Below are 14,405 nucleotides of genomic sequence, written 5' to 3'. Positions count from 1 at the left end.
ACATAAGGCTATATATGGATTGAAGATAAGTCCTAAGAAATGGAATCAGAGGTTCTCAACAGAAGTAGAAAAATTAGGCTTACAAAGAGATATAAATGAACCCTGTTTATTTACATACAGAAAGAATGGCATAATGATCTTGCTTATTCTATATGTAGATGATATACTTCTAGCTGGAAATAACTCTGATAAGATTAATGAAATCAAAAGACACTTAAGCTCAGTTGTAATAGAGTCGGCCTGCAATGCCGATAAATTCACCACTATTACCAATTATTTATAAAGGGGGAAGGCAAGGGAGGCGGTGTATCGCTCCAAGCAAAGCAGAAAGGAGAGCTGCAGGCAAAATAATTTCACACACTCGATTTCGTTGATAAACCATTTATTATAAACGCACTACCTCGAGTGCCGACGAGAGTACAAACCACTTATTGCTAATAACACGCGAACTTACTCTAAACGAGATGACCGGCACGTTAGCGCCATGTCACCTCGTTAACCGGTTCAAACAACAACTTATATTAAACACTGCCGAAAATTACGCCGGCTCGGCGAAGCCTGGCGTAGCAACGCGAACCGTGAAAATCGCCGAGGAAAAGGAGAGATATAAAGAGAGAGAGGAATACATGACCTGACCAATTTCGGCGGACGTCGCTATCGCTGGCAGTCTAGAAGGTGTCCCACCGGCGGCTTGGCAGGAAGACCCTTGGCTGCTGTGTAGCCGGCGATTTGGCAGAAGAACCTGTCGGGTATTGTCTTGATGACGGCTTCTTGCAGGAAAACCTCCTGACTGCTGCGTCGCTGGCAGAGAGAATCCCGTCCGGCCAATCTGTCGAGGACTGCTGACTACTTCCCGAACAAAGGGGCAGGCTTCGCAGCGATGGTCACCAACTAATGCGGCCGATTACTCTCGCGTGCGTGCGCGTCACTGTCGCGAGTGCATGAGAGCCGGCTACTCACGCCTTCTCCCACAACTCGCCTCCTAATCGGCGGCACGCGGCAATGCCGGTCGCGACAAGTGCCGCGCGCCAAGCCCAACCACTAGACTATAACTTCTTTCTCTCTCTCTCTCTCGCACTCTCAATGTTCGATCGCGTCGTCGCGTCCCTGGCCTCGTCCTCCGCTCTTGTGCATTGCTGAAAATAAAAAGGGCAAGCATTAGGCACGTGATAATAACGTGCGTTTGATGCCAGCCGCGTGCCTACGCCCGAGAGAGAGAGAATACAGGCATACACGGTGTAGGCTATGACCAGCCTACACCGTCACACAGTATTTAAAATGAAAGAACTAGGAGAATCTAAAGAATATTTAAGTATTTAAATCACTAGAGATAGAAAAGCTAAAGAAATAATGCTGAGCCAAATATACAGAAAAGATACTAGAGAGATTTTAAATGGATGAAAGTAAACCACAAAATACACCTATGATAACTAGACAAGTTAAAGTCAGAAATGATAAGAATATAGAAAAAGCGGAAAAACTTGGAAAACCAGAGGTTCCTTATAGAGAAGCTATAGGTAGCTTAATGTATCTTGCTAATATCACAAGACCAGACATTGCATTTGCTGTAAATTTATTAGCCAGAAAACAATCGAACCCTACTATAGAAGATTGGATCGATGTAAAAAAGGATCATAAGATATCTTAGAGGAAGTTCTGATCTAGGACTAACATAGAGGTGTTACTGAAAACTTAGAAATATTTACAGATGCAAGCTTTAGAGACAATGCAGACTCATCCTCGACAAGTGGAATGGTTGCTCGATTATTCGGAGACTCCATTATGTGGAGAAGTCACAAACAAAGTGTAGTCAACCTCTCGACCTGTCATGCGGAATATTACGCAATGAGCGAAGCTTGTTAGGAATTAATTTCATTAGAGAAAGCTCTTAGAGACATGTTAGGAATGACTATGTATCCTATAATTATAAGATGCGATAATAAATCCTCAATCAGCTGTACACAAAAGGAAGGAAATCATAAATTAAAGAACTTTGATGATTCTATTGATGAAATTATTATTAACTTAGAGAATAGAGAGAAAACAGGAATTAAAAATAAGTTATCTAAAGTACATGGAGATGATATTAAGCAGTGCGTACCTGAAAGAAAAGTTAAATTGATTTAGGTACCATCTAAAGAAAACTTAGCAGATATATTTACAAAGCCTCTTTCTTTCGATTCTTTTAGAGCTCTTAGAGATAATATATTTAACAATTGAATATGCTCGAGATAATTTTTTTTTAATTATTTACAGGCGCGGAAACCAACGGGTCTAACTAAACTGGTCGTGATTGCGCACATATGCACACAAGGGAGGGAGTGTTAAGCTTCTTGTGCGCATGTGCGCGCACGCATACCACGCCACCTTCGCTGAGTTCATCTACTGCGGAAACTAGCGCGGCATTCCAACAGTGAGCGCCTTTGGTGTTAGAGCTCTCGCAATCATTAAAGGATTACTATTATCATTATTATTAGAACATCATTAGAGTATAACTATTGTAATAGACTTTTAAAACAAAATAACTTTGTATTTTCTATTTTAACCTAAAACTAGTGTTTAATTAATTCACTTCGATCCAAAATTCCAACACTCTTTTATACACAGCTTTATGTAATACAATGCAAATAATATTTTTAGAAAAACTGATACAATAACTGTTATTATTAATTTCGAAAAAACAAAACTGTTAATAATTATTTATAATTTATTTTAGTCTCAAATCTTATATTTATAAGCCGTTATTAATTATTTTTATCTTTTTTGTATTTATAATGAAACGAAAATAATAATTATTACATAGAATTTGTAATACTTGGGAAATATTGTTATGCAACATGAATATTATTCAAGAAATACATTTATTTTTCGCTATTTATTAAGGTTAGCCAGCATCTCGTTTGGTAAGGGTGGTTTATAAGGGTGGGCGTTAGATAGGTTAGGGGTAGGTGGATAAGAGGTATGTGATTCAGCTGGGATAACTCGCTTATGGTGTAAAATTCAATTATTTCAAGAAATAAACGACTAAAGTTGCTTTTCCCAGGATTAGGTGGGTTAGCTTGCATGTGGTTCAGTAAGGGTGGTTTATGGGGGTTTGGTGGGTTAGAGGCAGGTTGGTTAGTTGAGGTAGCTCGCTCATGCATAGGATTCAATTTTTTCAAGTAATAACAAACGACTAAACTTATTTATCCCAGGGTTAGGTGGATTAACCTGCTGATATTTTGACGGGGGTGGTTTCTAGGGGGTGAAACGCCTCTTAAACATATTTTTTTTTGAAATCCGGTAACACGTCTATTTAATTTTGGTATTTTCTCAATTTTATTGCGATTTTTAAATCACTCGAGCTGATTTACTACACTGAAAAATTAACATGGTTGTTTCAACGAGTATAATGATTACCTTGATTGACTTGCTATTGACTCAATGGGCCCTCTGTTGACCTAATCGCAAAGTTGTCGGATTTATATCTTCGGATGTTGAATTGACAGAGTGCCCGCGGTAGAAATAGAGCAACAGCAAAGTCTGTTGATTCAATGTAAATTTTGTTATTCTGACACCATGGCTGTTAAAATAACAACGGCCTATGTTAAATGGACTGAAATATTGATGTCAAAACAATGCAGACTGTATTTAGTTGAAACAACGATATTTAACATTGAATCAACACAATTTCAGTTAATTCAACATTACTTCCAAAAAACTAGCCATAACCCAATAACGAATTATGAATTATTAAATCATATCCTTAATATACTTTTCTTATCATAGTACGTGTGAATTTTTCTTTATATTTTCTATGAATAAAAGGTACCTAAAGACCTACTTATATAAATTTTTTTATAGTATACAATATATACTAGACATGTCAATTATTTCTATATGTAAATATCCCAGCCAAACTCTCAACCGAATCTTCATAGAGCGATCTTGATTGGTTTATCGAGAATTTCCAGATTTAAGCAAGCACATTTCAAATAAGTTCTCTGCAGCTCTCCACAGCACATGAAGCAGAGCTAGAGACATCTCTTCTATATAGAAGCGGAGTAAGTCATGCAGCGTCTAGAAGCAACATATCGGCAGTTAATTGAGCGGTTGATTGTATTTCATTCGCGTACAGAGAGCATAGAGAATCCTCTAGAGCATCATTAAAGAGAGACAGAGACAAAGAGAGAAAGAAAGCAGCATTGTCGCGGCACTCTCCTTCTTCCTCGTGTCTAGTCAAATACCGGCGTTCATACGATGAAACCTAACCTCTACGAGTGTACAAGTGTCATCATTAGTTATAAGAAAAGTGTATGTGAAATAATTAATTAAAAATGGAAGCATTACGTAGATTGCTTGCTAATCTCGGTTATGAAAAATTTACAGACTTATTTATCGGTAATGGTGATAGAAATTGTATATAATGTTTTTAAAGTCATGCAATTATATCGAACTAAAAAATTGCAGAAAACCAAATAACTGCTGACGAGGTTAAAAACGTCTCGTTTAATCAACTCAAAGAAATTTTACCACCGAATCAAATTAATGATTTTTGGGCTAAACACCAAGAATATTTTATTAGTGGATCTAATGTAAGTATTTACTTAAATTATATCGACATAAAATAAATAAGATAAAATATTTGTGTAATATTCTAGCAACAGTTACATATAAATAAAGCATAATTATTGAGAACTGTTATTGCTTTTGAACACTGTGATCTAATGTATATGTAATCATAATTTTTTAGAATGCTGCATCTACTCCGGAAGCAACCCCATCTCGAACATTCGATTCACAAGACGATGAACAGAATTCAAGCCATAACCTCAATCCACCACAGTTTGCACAAAGTAATCCTCTGCAAGATATAAGTAACCAAAACTATAGAGACAATCCACTGTTCATCACAGAAAATATTAATATATCTCAAATCTTATCTGATGACTTTGAAGGTGGTTTTATTTTACAATGGTATTCCAATAAGAATAGCTTGACATTGTCAAGAAGGAAAAAGCTTGTGCATATTGTTATGTGTGCTATTCTTAAATTATGTAATAGGTAACAAATTAAGTTTTTCAATTTCAATTCTTGAAAATATTTACTAAAATTAATATAAATTTAATTGATAGGCCGCTAGAAGAAACTGTTTTATGATTGTGAGAAGAAAAATTGTAGACGTTTTTCCTACAGAATTAGCTTGTATCTATTACAAACCGCCGATATCTAAAAGAAAATCAAATAACGGAAAAGCTCAAAAGGCTACAGGAAAACTGTTCCATAAGTATAATAACTTGAAACGTTTGCCAACTAGGGTATACAAGCCTTCATATGCACGTGTTACATGCGATAGTGATGATGATAATGGACGAGAGCCTACGTTAGACGAGCAAGCTAGTATCAATTGGCTACACGATCAAGAAGAACCTTGGGATACAACAAAGTTTCATTGGAAAGCAACTTACTCCTTTAGGCATAGAAATGATGAGCTCATCAAGCTGAAAAAGCATGTTAACAACATTTTTGAAGTTTGGCACATATTAACATGTGCTAGAGGTTATGAGTTGATAAACATTGATTTTTTGTTGAGTGGTTTCTCCCAGCTTGAGGAAGCAATTGATCGATTTCATGCATTTTTCTTTAAAATATGCAATGTTAGAAGGACTCCAAATGAACATTTGTGCAATGAAATGAAGGATTTGTTAGAAACTAATGTGAGTGAGAGTGCGTCTATTTTTACTTAACTATTTTTTTTATAGAAGTCTTTATTAAACTGTTTTTTTAGATTCCAAGGTTTTTATTGAACTGTTCTTACTGTCTTACATGCTAGTATCAACTGCAAGAGTACCTCAAGGTAATAATGTATTCTGGAAGCCATCCTGCGTGGAAAGTTTTGAAGGAATAATAACTCATGTGAAGGTTTTTAATATCACTTTTAGATTAATCTCAAAAACAAACCGTTTTGTATTGCTTACAAAATAACAAATAAAAATCATAGATTTCAGGTGATATTCAAAAGAGAAAAGAAGATAGACGCCTTTTTTGCAAAAACAAATATATAACTTTACAACCCTATATTATTGCAGTCGGCGAGGAAGAGTTCAACGTTGATTCAGTTTATTTAATAATTGATAACACTGAATACGAAATACCATCACTGCTGAAGGCTGTTGATTACTGTTTTAAGTCGTTCCATGTGCTATGTGCTGAATATCCATCGCAAAGTAATCACCTGTGGCTTCTGCTGCAACATGGACTTTATCAATTCCGTACCCGTTGGGATCCTCAAGCGTTACATGTGGATGAAATTTTAAATGATATCGGTATAGTTTTGCCACTTCTAACTTCGAACGCGGCTTAGTGAATAGCGATTTTTCAACTATTGGTTCTTAGTATAGTCTATTATATAGTAAAATTTTTGTTCAGCTAAGTTTAAGTTATATAAAAATCAATATGTATGTTTTTGAATGTCCATTATGTGAATCTGAATTTGAGGTGATTGACAGTTTTTCACAACACTTAAAATTTTTTCATAAAGGTTGCTCGAAATTCACGTGCAAACAACAAAGTTGTATGAGAACTTTCACAAAGACATCTACTTTTATTCAACATACTAAATCTCATTCTAATGTAAAACTTGAGTCACAAAATGTTGTTGATGAAAATACTAAACAACCCGGACATGCGTCCAAGCCTGTGTTGATTGAAAATTATGTACCTGATAAATCAAATGTATTTATAGAAATGAATAACAAATCAGAGGAATTAGTTGCGCGATTACATAATGTTGAATATAATGAAAAAACTGAACAGGCAGGTTACGAAAAAAATGTTTCTAGAGCTGCTGATATGTTAATGGCAAGTTTAAATGCGAAGATCTGTTTGTCTAAAAGTATGGTTATTTTTCTTATGACAGCGTTTCAGAATTTGTATAGAAGTCAATTTTTTGAAAAGATTCTAACATTGAACAGCACAACTTTACATTGTGATGATCTCGACAGAATCGTCAATGTAATGAAAGGAGCATTTCAAAACTATTCTACATATGCAAAAGCTATGAAATCTTTTAAGTCACTTTTTTATGTTGAACCAGTACAGATACATGTTTTTAATATTTTGAGAGCAAAAACAGTAGCGAAAAGAAAGAAGTATACTTCGAGTAAAGTTTCTGTTACAAATATACCTATCAAACAAATGTTAAAACATTTTTTTGAACTTCCGCAGGTTTATTCTTCAATAATAGAGTATATTAATGCTAAAGAAAAATGCGATTGCTTATGTTCAATATTTCACAGCGAAAGATGGAAAAATAAAAAAAGAAATTCGGAGGTAAAAACGTGATACCATTAACATTGTTTGGCGATGACTTCGAAATTAATAATCCGATTGGATCGCGAAAAGTACGCAATAAATTGCATAGCTTTTATTTAAGTATAACTGCTATACCGCCTGCGTTCGCTAGTAAGCTAGAAAATATTCTTTTACTACAAATTTATAAATCTGAATTTAAAAAAATTGTTAAACATTCCAAACTGTTTGCCTCAATTGTGCAACAACTTATAGATTTACAAAGTAATGGATTAGAAATAACTATAGGAGGTGAAAAATTAACTGTGTATTTTGACATATTTAATCTCAGCGGAGATAATTTAGAATTACACAGTTTGCTAGGTTTTCATGAAAGTTTCAATTCGAATTTCCCCTGTCGACTATGCTATATGGATAAGAAAGAATGCCAAACATTTTCCAAAGAAAAAATCGAACTTATGCGTTGTACTGAAAAACACATGGTAGATGTTGAACAAAAAGCGAATGGCGTAAAAAGCGACTGTGTATTCACTAGGATCCCGGGTTTCGATATCTTTAAGTGCGTGTCGTTTGATCCTATGCACGACCTTTTAGAGGGCGTGTGCAGGTACGAGCTTGGAGAAATCTTATATGACTTTTTATTTGAAAGAAAAAAATTCAGTATGGCAATTTTACAAAAAAGAATCGAAAATTATTCTAATCGACATGCATCAAACGTCGTATTACAACTGAATGAAGATCATATTAAAAAGAAATGTTTAACAATCTCCGCTTCAGAGATGAAATTTTTAATGTTCAATCTTCCATTTTTGATTGGCGATATGATACCAATAAATAATAAAGTATGGAAAATCTACTTATCTTTAAAAAAAATAACATTTTTAGTATTTGCTCTAGCACTCACAGAAGAATGCATTACTCTTCTAGAGAAAGAAATTGTGAACCACCATTCGCTTTATCGTAAAGTTTTTCAGACGCCACTGAAACCAAAGCATCATCACTTAATTCACTATATTAAAATGATTAGATTGTTAGGTTTACCTAGTCAATTTTCGTGTATAAGATTCGAGGGCCGACACAAGCCATTAAAAAATATTGCTATATCTACGACCTCCAGAGTTAATTCGGCTAAAACACTAGCCATAAGAAATCAGCTAGAATTAAATTTTAGATTTTTAAGTAGCAAAGGATTCGAAAGGAAAGTTGAATGTGGCAAGCAGCTATTTACTAGCGTAATATTTTTAAGTATTTATAAGTCGGTTGTAGCAATGTTATCCCAAAATATAATTTCTACTTATATTCCCTTTTCCTGGATCTCTCTAGATGGAATCAAATACTATGAAAATTCCATCATAGTGACGAATGTCCATAATAATGCCATTCAATTTTGTAAAATAATTATTATTCTATTTAATAAAAATTCGAATGATGTTATCTTCGTTTGTCAGAAGTTAAAATTGATAAAATACTCCATTCATTTTTGTGCTTACGAAGTTGAAGATCTAAAACAGTTTATGTACGTAGCGCATGACTCTTTATTGTTTAAGAATGTCCATAATTATCAAAAACTTTCTAATTCAAAAAATTATGTTTCTTATGATATGATGTAATTTTCTGTGAAATTATAATGAATAAAGTTCATAAAATATCATGTTTTTTATTGATTCATTTCGGTTTGATCACACAAAATATTCAATACTGTTGAGTAATGAAATAGAATTTTAAATGACAAAAACATTATATTATATTATATTACATTAAATTTAAATAATAGAGATGTTTTCCCTCTTGAAATTCATATTGGTTTCAAAAGAGAAAGAGAAAAAGATGAGTAGAAGAGCCAAATACACTAGGCCTGCTTTAATCGATCAGTCGTTTTGCAAGTACTGCGCTCGGCTTGTAAAATTAAACGATCGTTTTACTCAATCCTACTGGTAATATTCACAAATGTGTACTTGACCTCTTAGCTTCTCTCTCCCTTGTAGCTCGCTGTTTGTTGTTTTGTAATGTCACGCCAGATTGTTGCGCGTCAAACTTAATTTACATTTTTATTTCCGTCTGCAATAGGAATTTCTCGTAAATAGTTACACGTTACTCGAGACTTTAATTTTGAATGCAAGTTTATCAATATGTGACACTAGGTGGCTACAGAGTTTCCCGCAAGTGGACAAAAAATTTTCAATTACTATATAAGAGAATTTAAGGATCGTTGATATAAAGAAATGCGACATAAGGCGTATTTGTGAGAACCGTTGCGATAAATGTGTATGCGTATAGTGTTGTATCGAGTTGCGTGCGAAATATAATTATCTATCACCAGAGTTAATAACAAAATTTTGTATCCTTCTCCTTCACATAAAATATAAACAAATAGCTAATGGGCAGTACAATATGAAAAAAACCTGAAGTTTCCCTCTTCAATCTTTACATGACGTTATAATAACAAATAATGACAAAATAATAATAATAATAATGACGTAATAATGACAAAAAAAATTTATTTTCGAATTTTTTACGAAGAATTTTATTTCTTATGTTGATTCGATGTTAAATACTCTGTTAAAGTGATGATGTTATTCAGTCGATTCAACATATCGTATATGAAATCAATGTACCGGGTGGGTTAGTTCAACAACTGAATCTTGTTCATTCAACAGATACTGGATGTGAAATTGATGTACCGGATGGGTTGATTCAATATCGGATCAGCTGGTTGCTCTATTTTAACATCCAGAAGTCGGTTGAATCAACCATGATTATTTTTCAGTGTATATTACATGTCGTAAAGCAGTACAAAAAATAGTGTATTTACCCCTATTAAAAAGGGGGTTGCAACCCTTCGGTATAAATGTTATGTCCTTAAAAACGCCTTTTTATAAGAAATTTTTTAACGTTGAGTTTACTGAAAAAATTTCATTTGATGCTGAGAAATATTAAAAAACTGATTTTAGGAATTGATTTTCAGGGTGGATTTCACCCCTTAAAAGCCCTTATAGGCCGATAAAAAAAAATACGTATCTAATTTTTTTTCAAGTAGTACAACATATCCGAAAATCATTCAAATCGATGAGGTCGGGTTGGGGTGGTTCCCTTGTAAGTGTCAATTTTTGATGAAGCGCAAGTCTACCATCGTCTTGAAGGTTAAGGGCTCCAGAATCTATGGGTTGGTTTTTGACTATTACGAAATAAGATTGTCCTTCGCGAGTAAGAAGTTTTCTAGTTTCAATAATATTATGAACTAGTCTCGGCCTGTTTTTTTCACTCCGACTAAATTCATATTCAGATGAATCATCGTCTTCGGATTCGTCATCGGTATTGTCGTTCGTTTTATTGCGATTTGTACTATTTGGTGTTATGGTAACAAAATTTCAAAAAATAACTATTTTTTTGGTCTTGTTGATGGAATGTAAAGAGCGCTTGAAGCGCCATTCACAGACACGTACACTACACAAGTTGAGAGTGATTGGTGGAGAGTTTAATTTTTAAATAAATTTCTCTAGGAAATATTTCAGAGAACAAATTTATTCACTCCCTACGTGATAATCAAACTATTCGCTCGCGACTTGAATCGCGTCTGCTCTCTCGCTGTCTCGTCCCTATCTGTATATTTTGCTCTCATTTTTCAAAAAAAGAGAAAATCTTTCTCAAAAGTTTCCGAGCATCCTCACTGCCCAATCGTGAAAAGAAAAAAAAGGGTAAATCGCTATTGACGCGATAGCAAACTTCACCGACCAACCAGCTAATCACTCCGCTTTCCACGCTGTAAAATCAATAGCGAGAGCAAAATCACTTGTCGACTCCCGCGGACGCGAGCAAGAGAGAGCTAGTTCAAATATGAGAGTGATGAGGTGGAAATTGGGAGTCGGAGTGGGATGAGAGACGGAGAGAGATAAGAGACTGGAAGAAAGGGAAGAATTTCTTTTCTCTCTCAGCCTCGCGGTTCTTTACTCATAAAATGCACACCGAGCGCTGTTATGCAGGTTTGACAATTTTGCAAAAAGCAACCTTGAATCGCAGACACACGTGTACCTTCGCGATCGCGGAGAACAACAGATCAACATAGTTAGGTGTTTTTGCGTGAGAAACCTTAAAATGAGCTTTCTCACACAAGCGATCGCTTAATAACACTTAAGCGTCTAGTGTCTGCTCTAGATTTGGACGTAACATTCGAACTCATCTGACAGGCAGGAAACCTTTGCAAATGATTTATTATTGTATACAAACATGAATACTTAAATCTAACGCATTAGAATTTTAATACATTACTTTGCTTGCTTTCTATTGTGGTCATATTATTTACGTAAATATAACATCGACGTCGCGATAGCAATAATTTGTTTTCAGTTAATAACACCGATGTTACTCCGATGAGTCAGTACAGTTTCCTTCATTTTAGTCCTGGCTGTTTACATTTTGTGAATATATGTGATTTCCATATAAGCCTCCAATCTAGGTGTATACTGAAATATTTTACATGGCTGCTCTACAGAATGTATTTTCTGTTGAATGCCATAGATGGCAGGTGTCTTCGGCAATTTTTTCAATCTTCCATGAAATATTTCTGAAAGGCTGCTAAAATGTTTTATACTCTATGGATAAGGCGGAACTTGAGCATACTAAATATGGTAATGGATCTTAATGATGAATGATATTAATGGTTGAAACTGTTGAAATAAGTATTAAATTGAACTAAGTAAAAGAGTGATTAGAAAATTTTTAAAATTTTTAATGAATAGATCATGTTTATAAAAAGAAAATGATATTGACACATTCGTATAAATGAAAATGATCTATATATTGTCCCTTTCAACCGTGCCTCCGGCATTCATTCTACATATCACTGCCACGATCTTTAATACTATACGTTATTTCAAATATTATCAACAAGCAATATGTGAAACAGAATATCACGTAAGTTTGAATTTTTACGTGATTACAATTGAATAAACATATTTGTTTATTCTTGATTAGAGTACATATAATCATATATAAATTAATATTAATGTTAAGTATAACGAAAGTAATATTAAACACAGATTAACATATTACGCAAAATCGTCTCTTAAGGAAACAATTTCTCTTTGGCAGAATTTTAATACATAATAATAATTTTTTAACAAATTCAAATAAGTGTTTCATATACTGTTTATAATTGTGTCAATACTTTTATATCAAAATTTCAATAACCTTAGTTAATAATGAATCAATTAATGCATAAGTTCTCAATAACGTTTTCTATAAAAACGAAATAATTAAAATTAATTAGTATTCTATTTTGATTGCATTTATTTTCCAGGATGAACATCATTGTCATTTTTTTATCATACATTGGATTTTTCTATATTTTTTAAATTCTTTATCTACACTTATATCATTATTATTTGTTGTTATTATTGTATGAGCATTCAAATAAGTATATCGCCATACGTATAGAAAATAAATTCGAATGAAATATATTCGGAGAATATTCCTCAAAAAATTTAAAATACCTATATTCCAGGGTTATTATTGATTATTATTCTTGATTTTTTTTAATTACATGGAAGATCTTTGATTCAAGATATTGCAAATATTTCATATTTAAGTAAAACTTAAAATGAGTTTCATATAACTATAAAACTGAAATCTGAGATTATATTCTTAAAATTTAAAAAAATTTATTTAGAAATATTCAATTAAAACATGTTATACCATTTTATAACTTCTAATTGAAAAAATAAATCTAGTATATTGATTTTTGGTTGTTTAATTTCTTTTCAAATTTTATTTTATAGTAATTTTTAATTATCTAATCTTTTTCAGCAAGCTTTTTTAAACTAAATATTTTTATCTCAATTTTCTGTGAATAATCCCAATATTTCCGTCGACCTATTTTTTCAAGAATGGAGTTGAATTTGAATATGATTTTCAATATATTGATTCTATGACCAATAGTAAATAATAAAAATAAAATTAGTAATAATAAAAATACATATAAAATCAAGTTTTGAAACAGCTTTTCAAGTCAAATAATGAAATATTTAAAAATAAAAAGTAAGAGTTAACTTTTTTTTTGGAAATTTATTTTTTCAATTTATATAAAAAATATTTTTTAAAGGTTTTATCAAAAACGGTTTTTCCGGTAGTGGTGACTTTTTATTAACTAAAGTTGAATTACTTACCAATAAGATGTGGTTTCAAACTAAAAAAATATATCATATCTTCGAATTAATTAAACTATTTTTCTGGTATAAAAAACACAATATTTTGGTAAAGATAATGTATATTGATTAAGCGAAATAGTATTACGTAATAATTGTATCTTTCTCATGTTTAGAACCGGAGCTAGGCCATCAATATCCTACTGTGAAAACAGCGTTGCCACAAAGTGAAACAACGAACATTGATTATAATATTACTTTGAAAGGAACGTTATAATTTTGCAAAAATGAAAATTTATGTTAATATGTGGGAGTGTGGTTGTATTTGTTTATACACAGACACATCCACACACACACACATATATATATATATATATATATATATATATACACTGCGATATTTTATATTCATAGATAAATAATGATGTACGCGCAGACATACACACATACACACACATAAACTCTAAAAAACAATCTAACTTCCATCTTATCTTTAACTTATTATTCTCCAAGTTTAAAAAAAGAAAGGTGTTACATAAATTTATTTATTTGTTTCATAAAATAATTATATTAATTTCATATTATAATAAAAATGTTATTATAGCAATCATTTCCATTTTCCATTTTTATATTATGTGTTTAGAAATTTATAAGATTCTCTTCTTTTAAATAATTAAAGTTGTGTCTTCAAAAATTATGTTATAATTTGTGTTTGTACATTAAAAGTACATTTTGAAGTATTATTTATACTCCAAAATATCAAGCTAAATATAACCTTAACATTAAAATTATTTTTTATATTTATGATAAATAATATGTGACATTTTCAGCTGCTTTAATGTCATATGCTCTCTTGGAGATGGCAGACAGAATTTATTGACATACTAGCTACAGAAAAAATATGTATATAATTATATTATGAGTATAAAATCATTTAAAATGAAAAGAAGACAACTCACATTTAATTATTTTATT

At 32.4% G+C, this 14,405-nt stretch overlaps 1 protein-coding gene across 1 annotated transcript in view; it reads right to left on the bottom strand.

Annotated features, from left to right (window-relative positions):
- The window catches only part of LOC131673196 (bursicon), a 336,124-nt gene extending 322,549 nt beyond the window's left edge, over positions 1-13,575 (bottom strand). The window contains exon 1 of the mRNA XM_058951017.1: positions 13,452-13,575. Within this exon, the coding sequence (XP_058807000.1) occupies positions 13,452-13,488 (37 nt within the window). The 5' untranslated portion in view covers positions 13,489-13,575. The remainder of the gene's footprint in view (positions 1-13,451) is intronic.
- Between the last annotated feature and the right edge of the window lie 830 nt (positions 13,576-14,405).

Source organism: Phymastichus coffea, unplaced genomic scaffold, assembly GCF_024137745.1.
Source record: "Phymastichus coffea isolate CEN01 unplaced genomic scaffold, Cenicafe_Pcof_1.1 PCOF00013, whole genome shotgun sequence".
Lineage (NCBI taxonomy): Eukaryota > Metazoa > Arthropoda > Insecta > Hymenoptera > Eulophidae > Phymastichus > Phymastichus coffea.
Note: the sequence above shows the minus strand (reverse complement) of the source record. Positions and strands in the feature narration are given on the sequence as shown.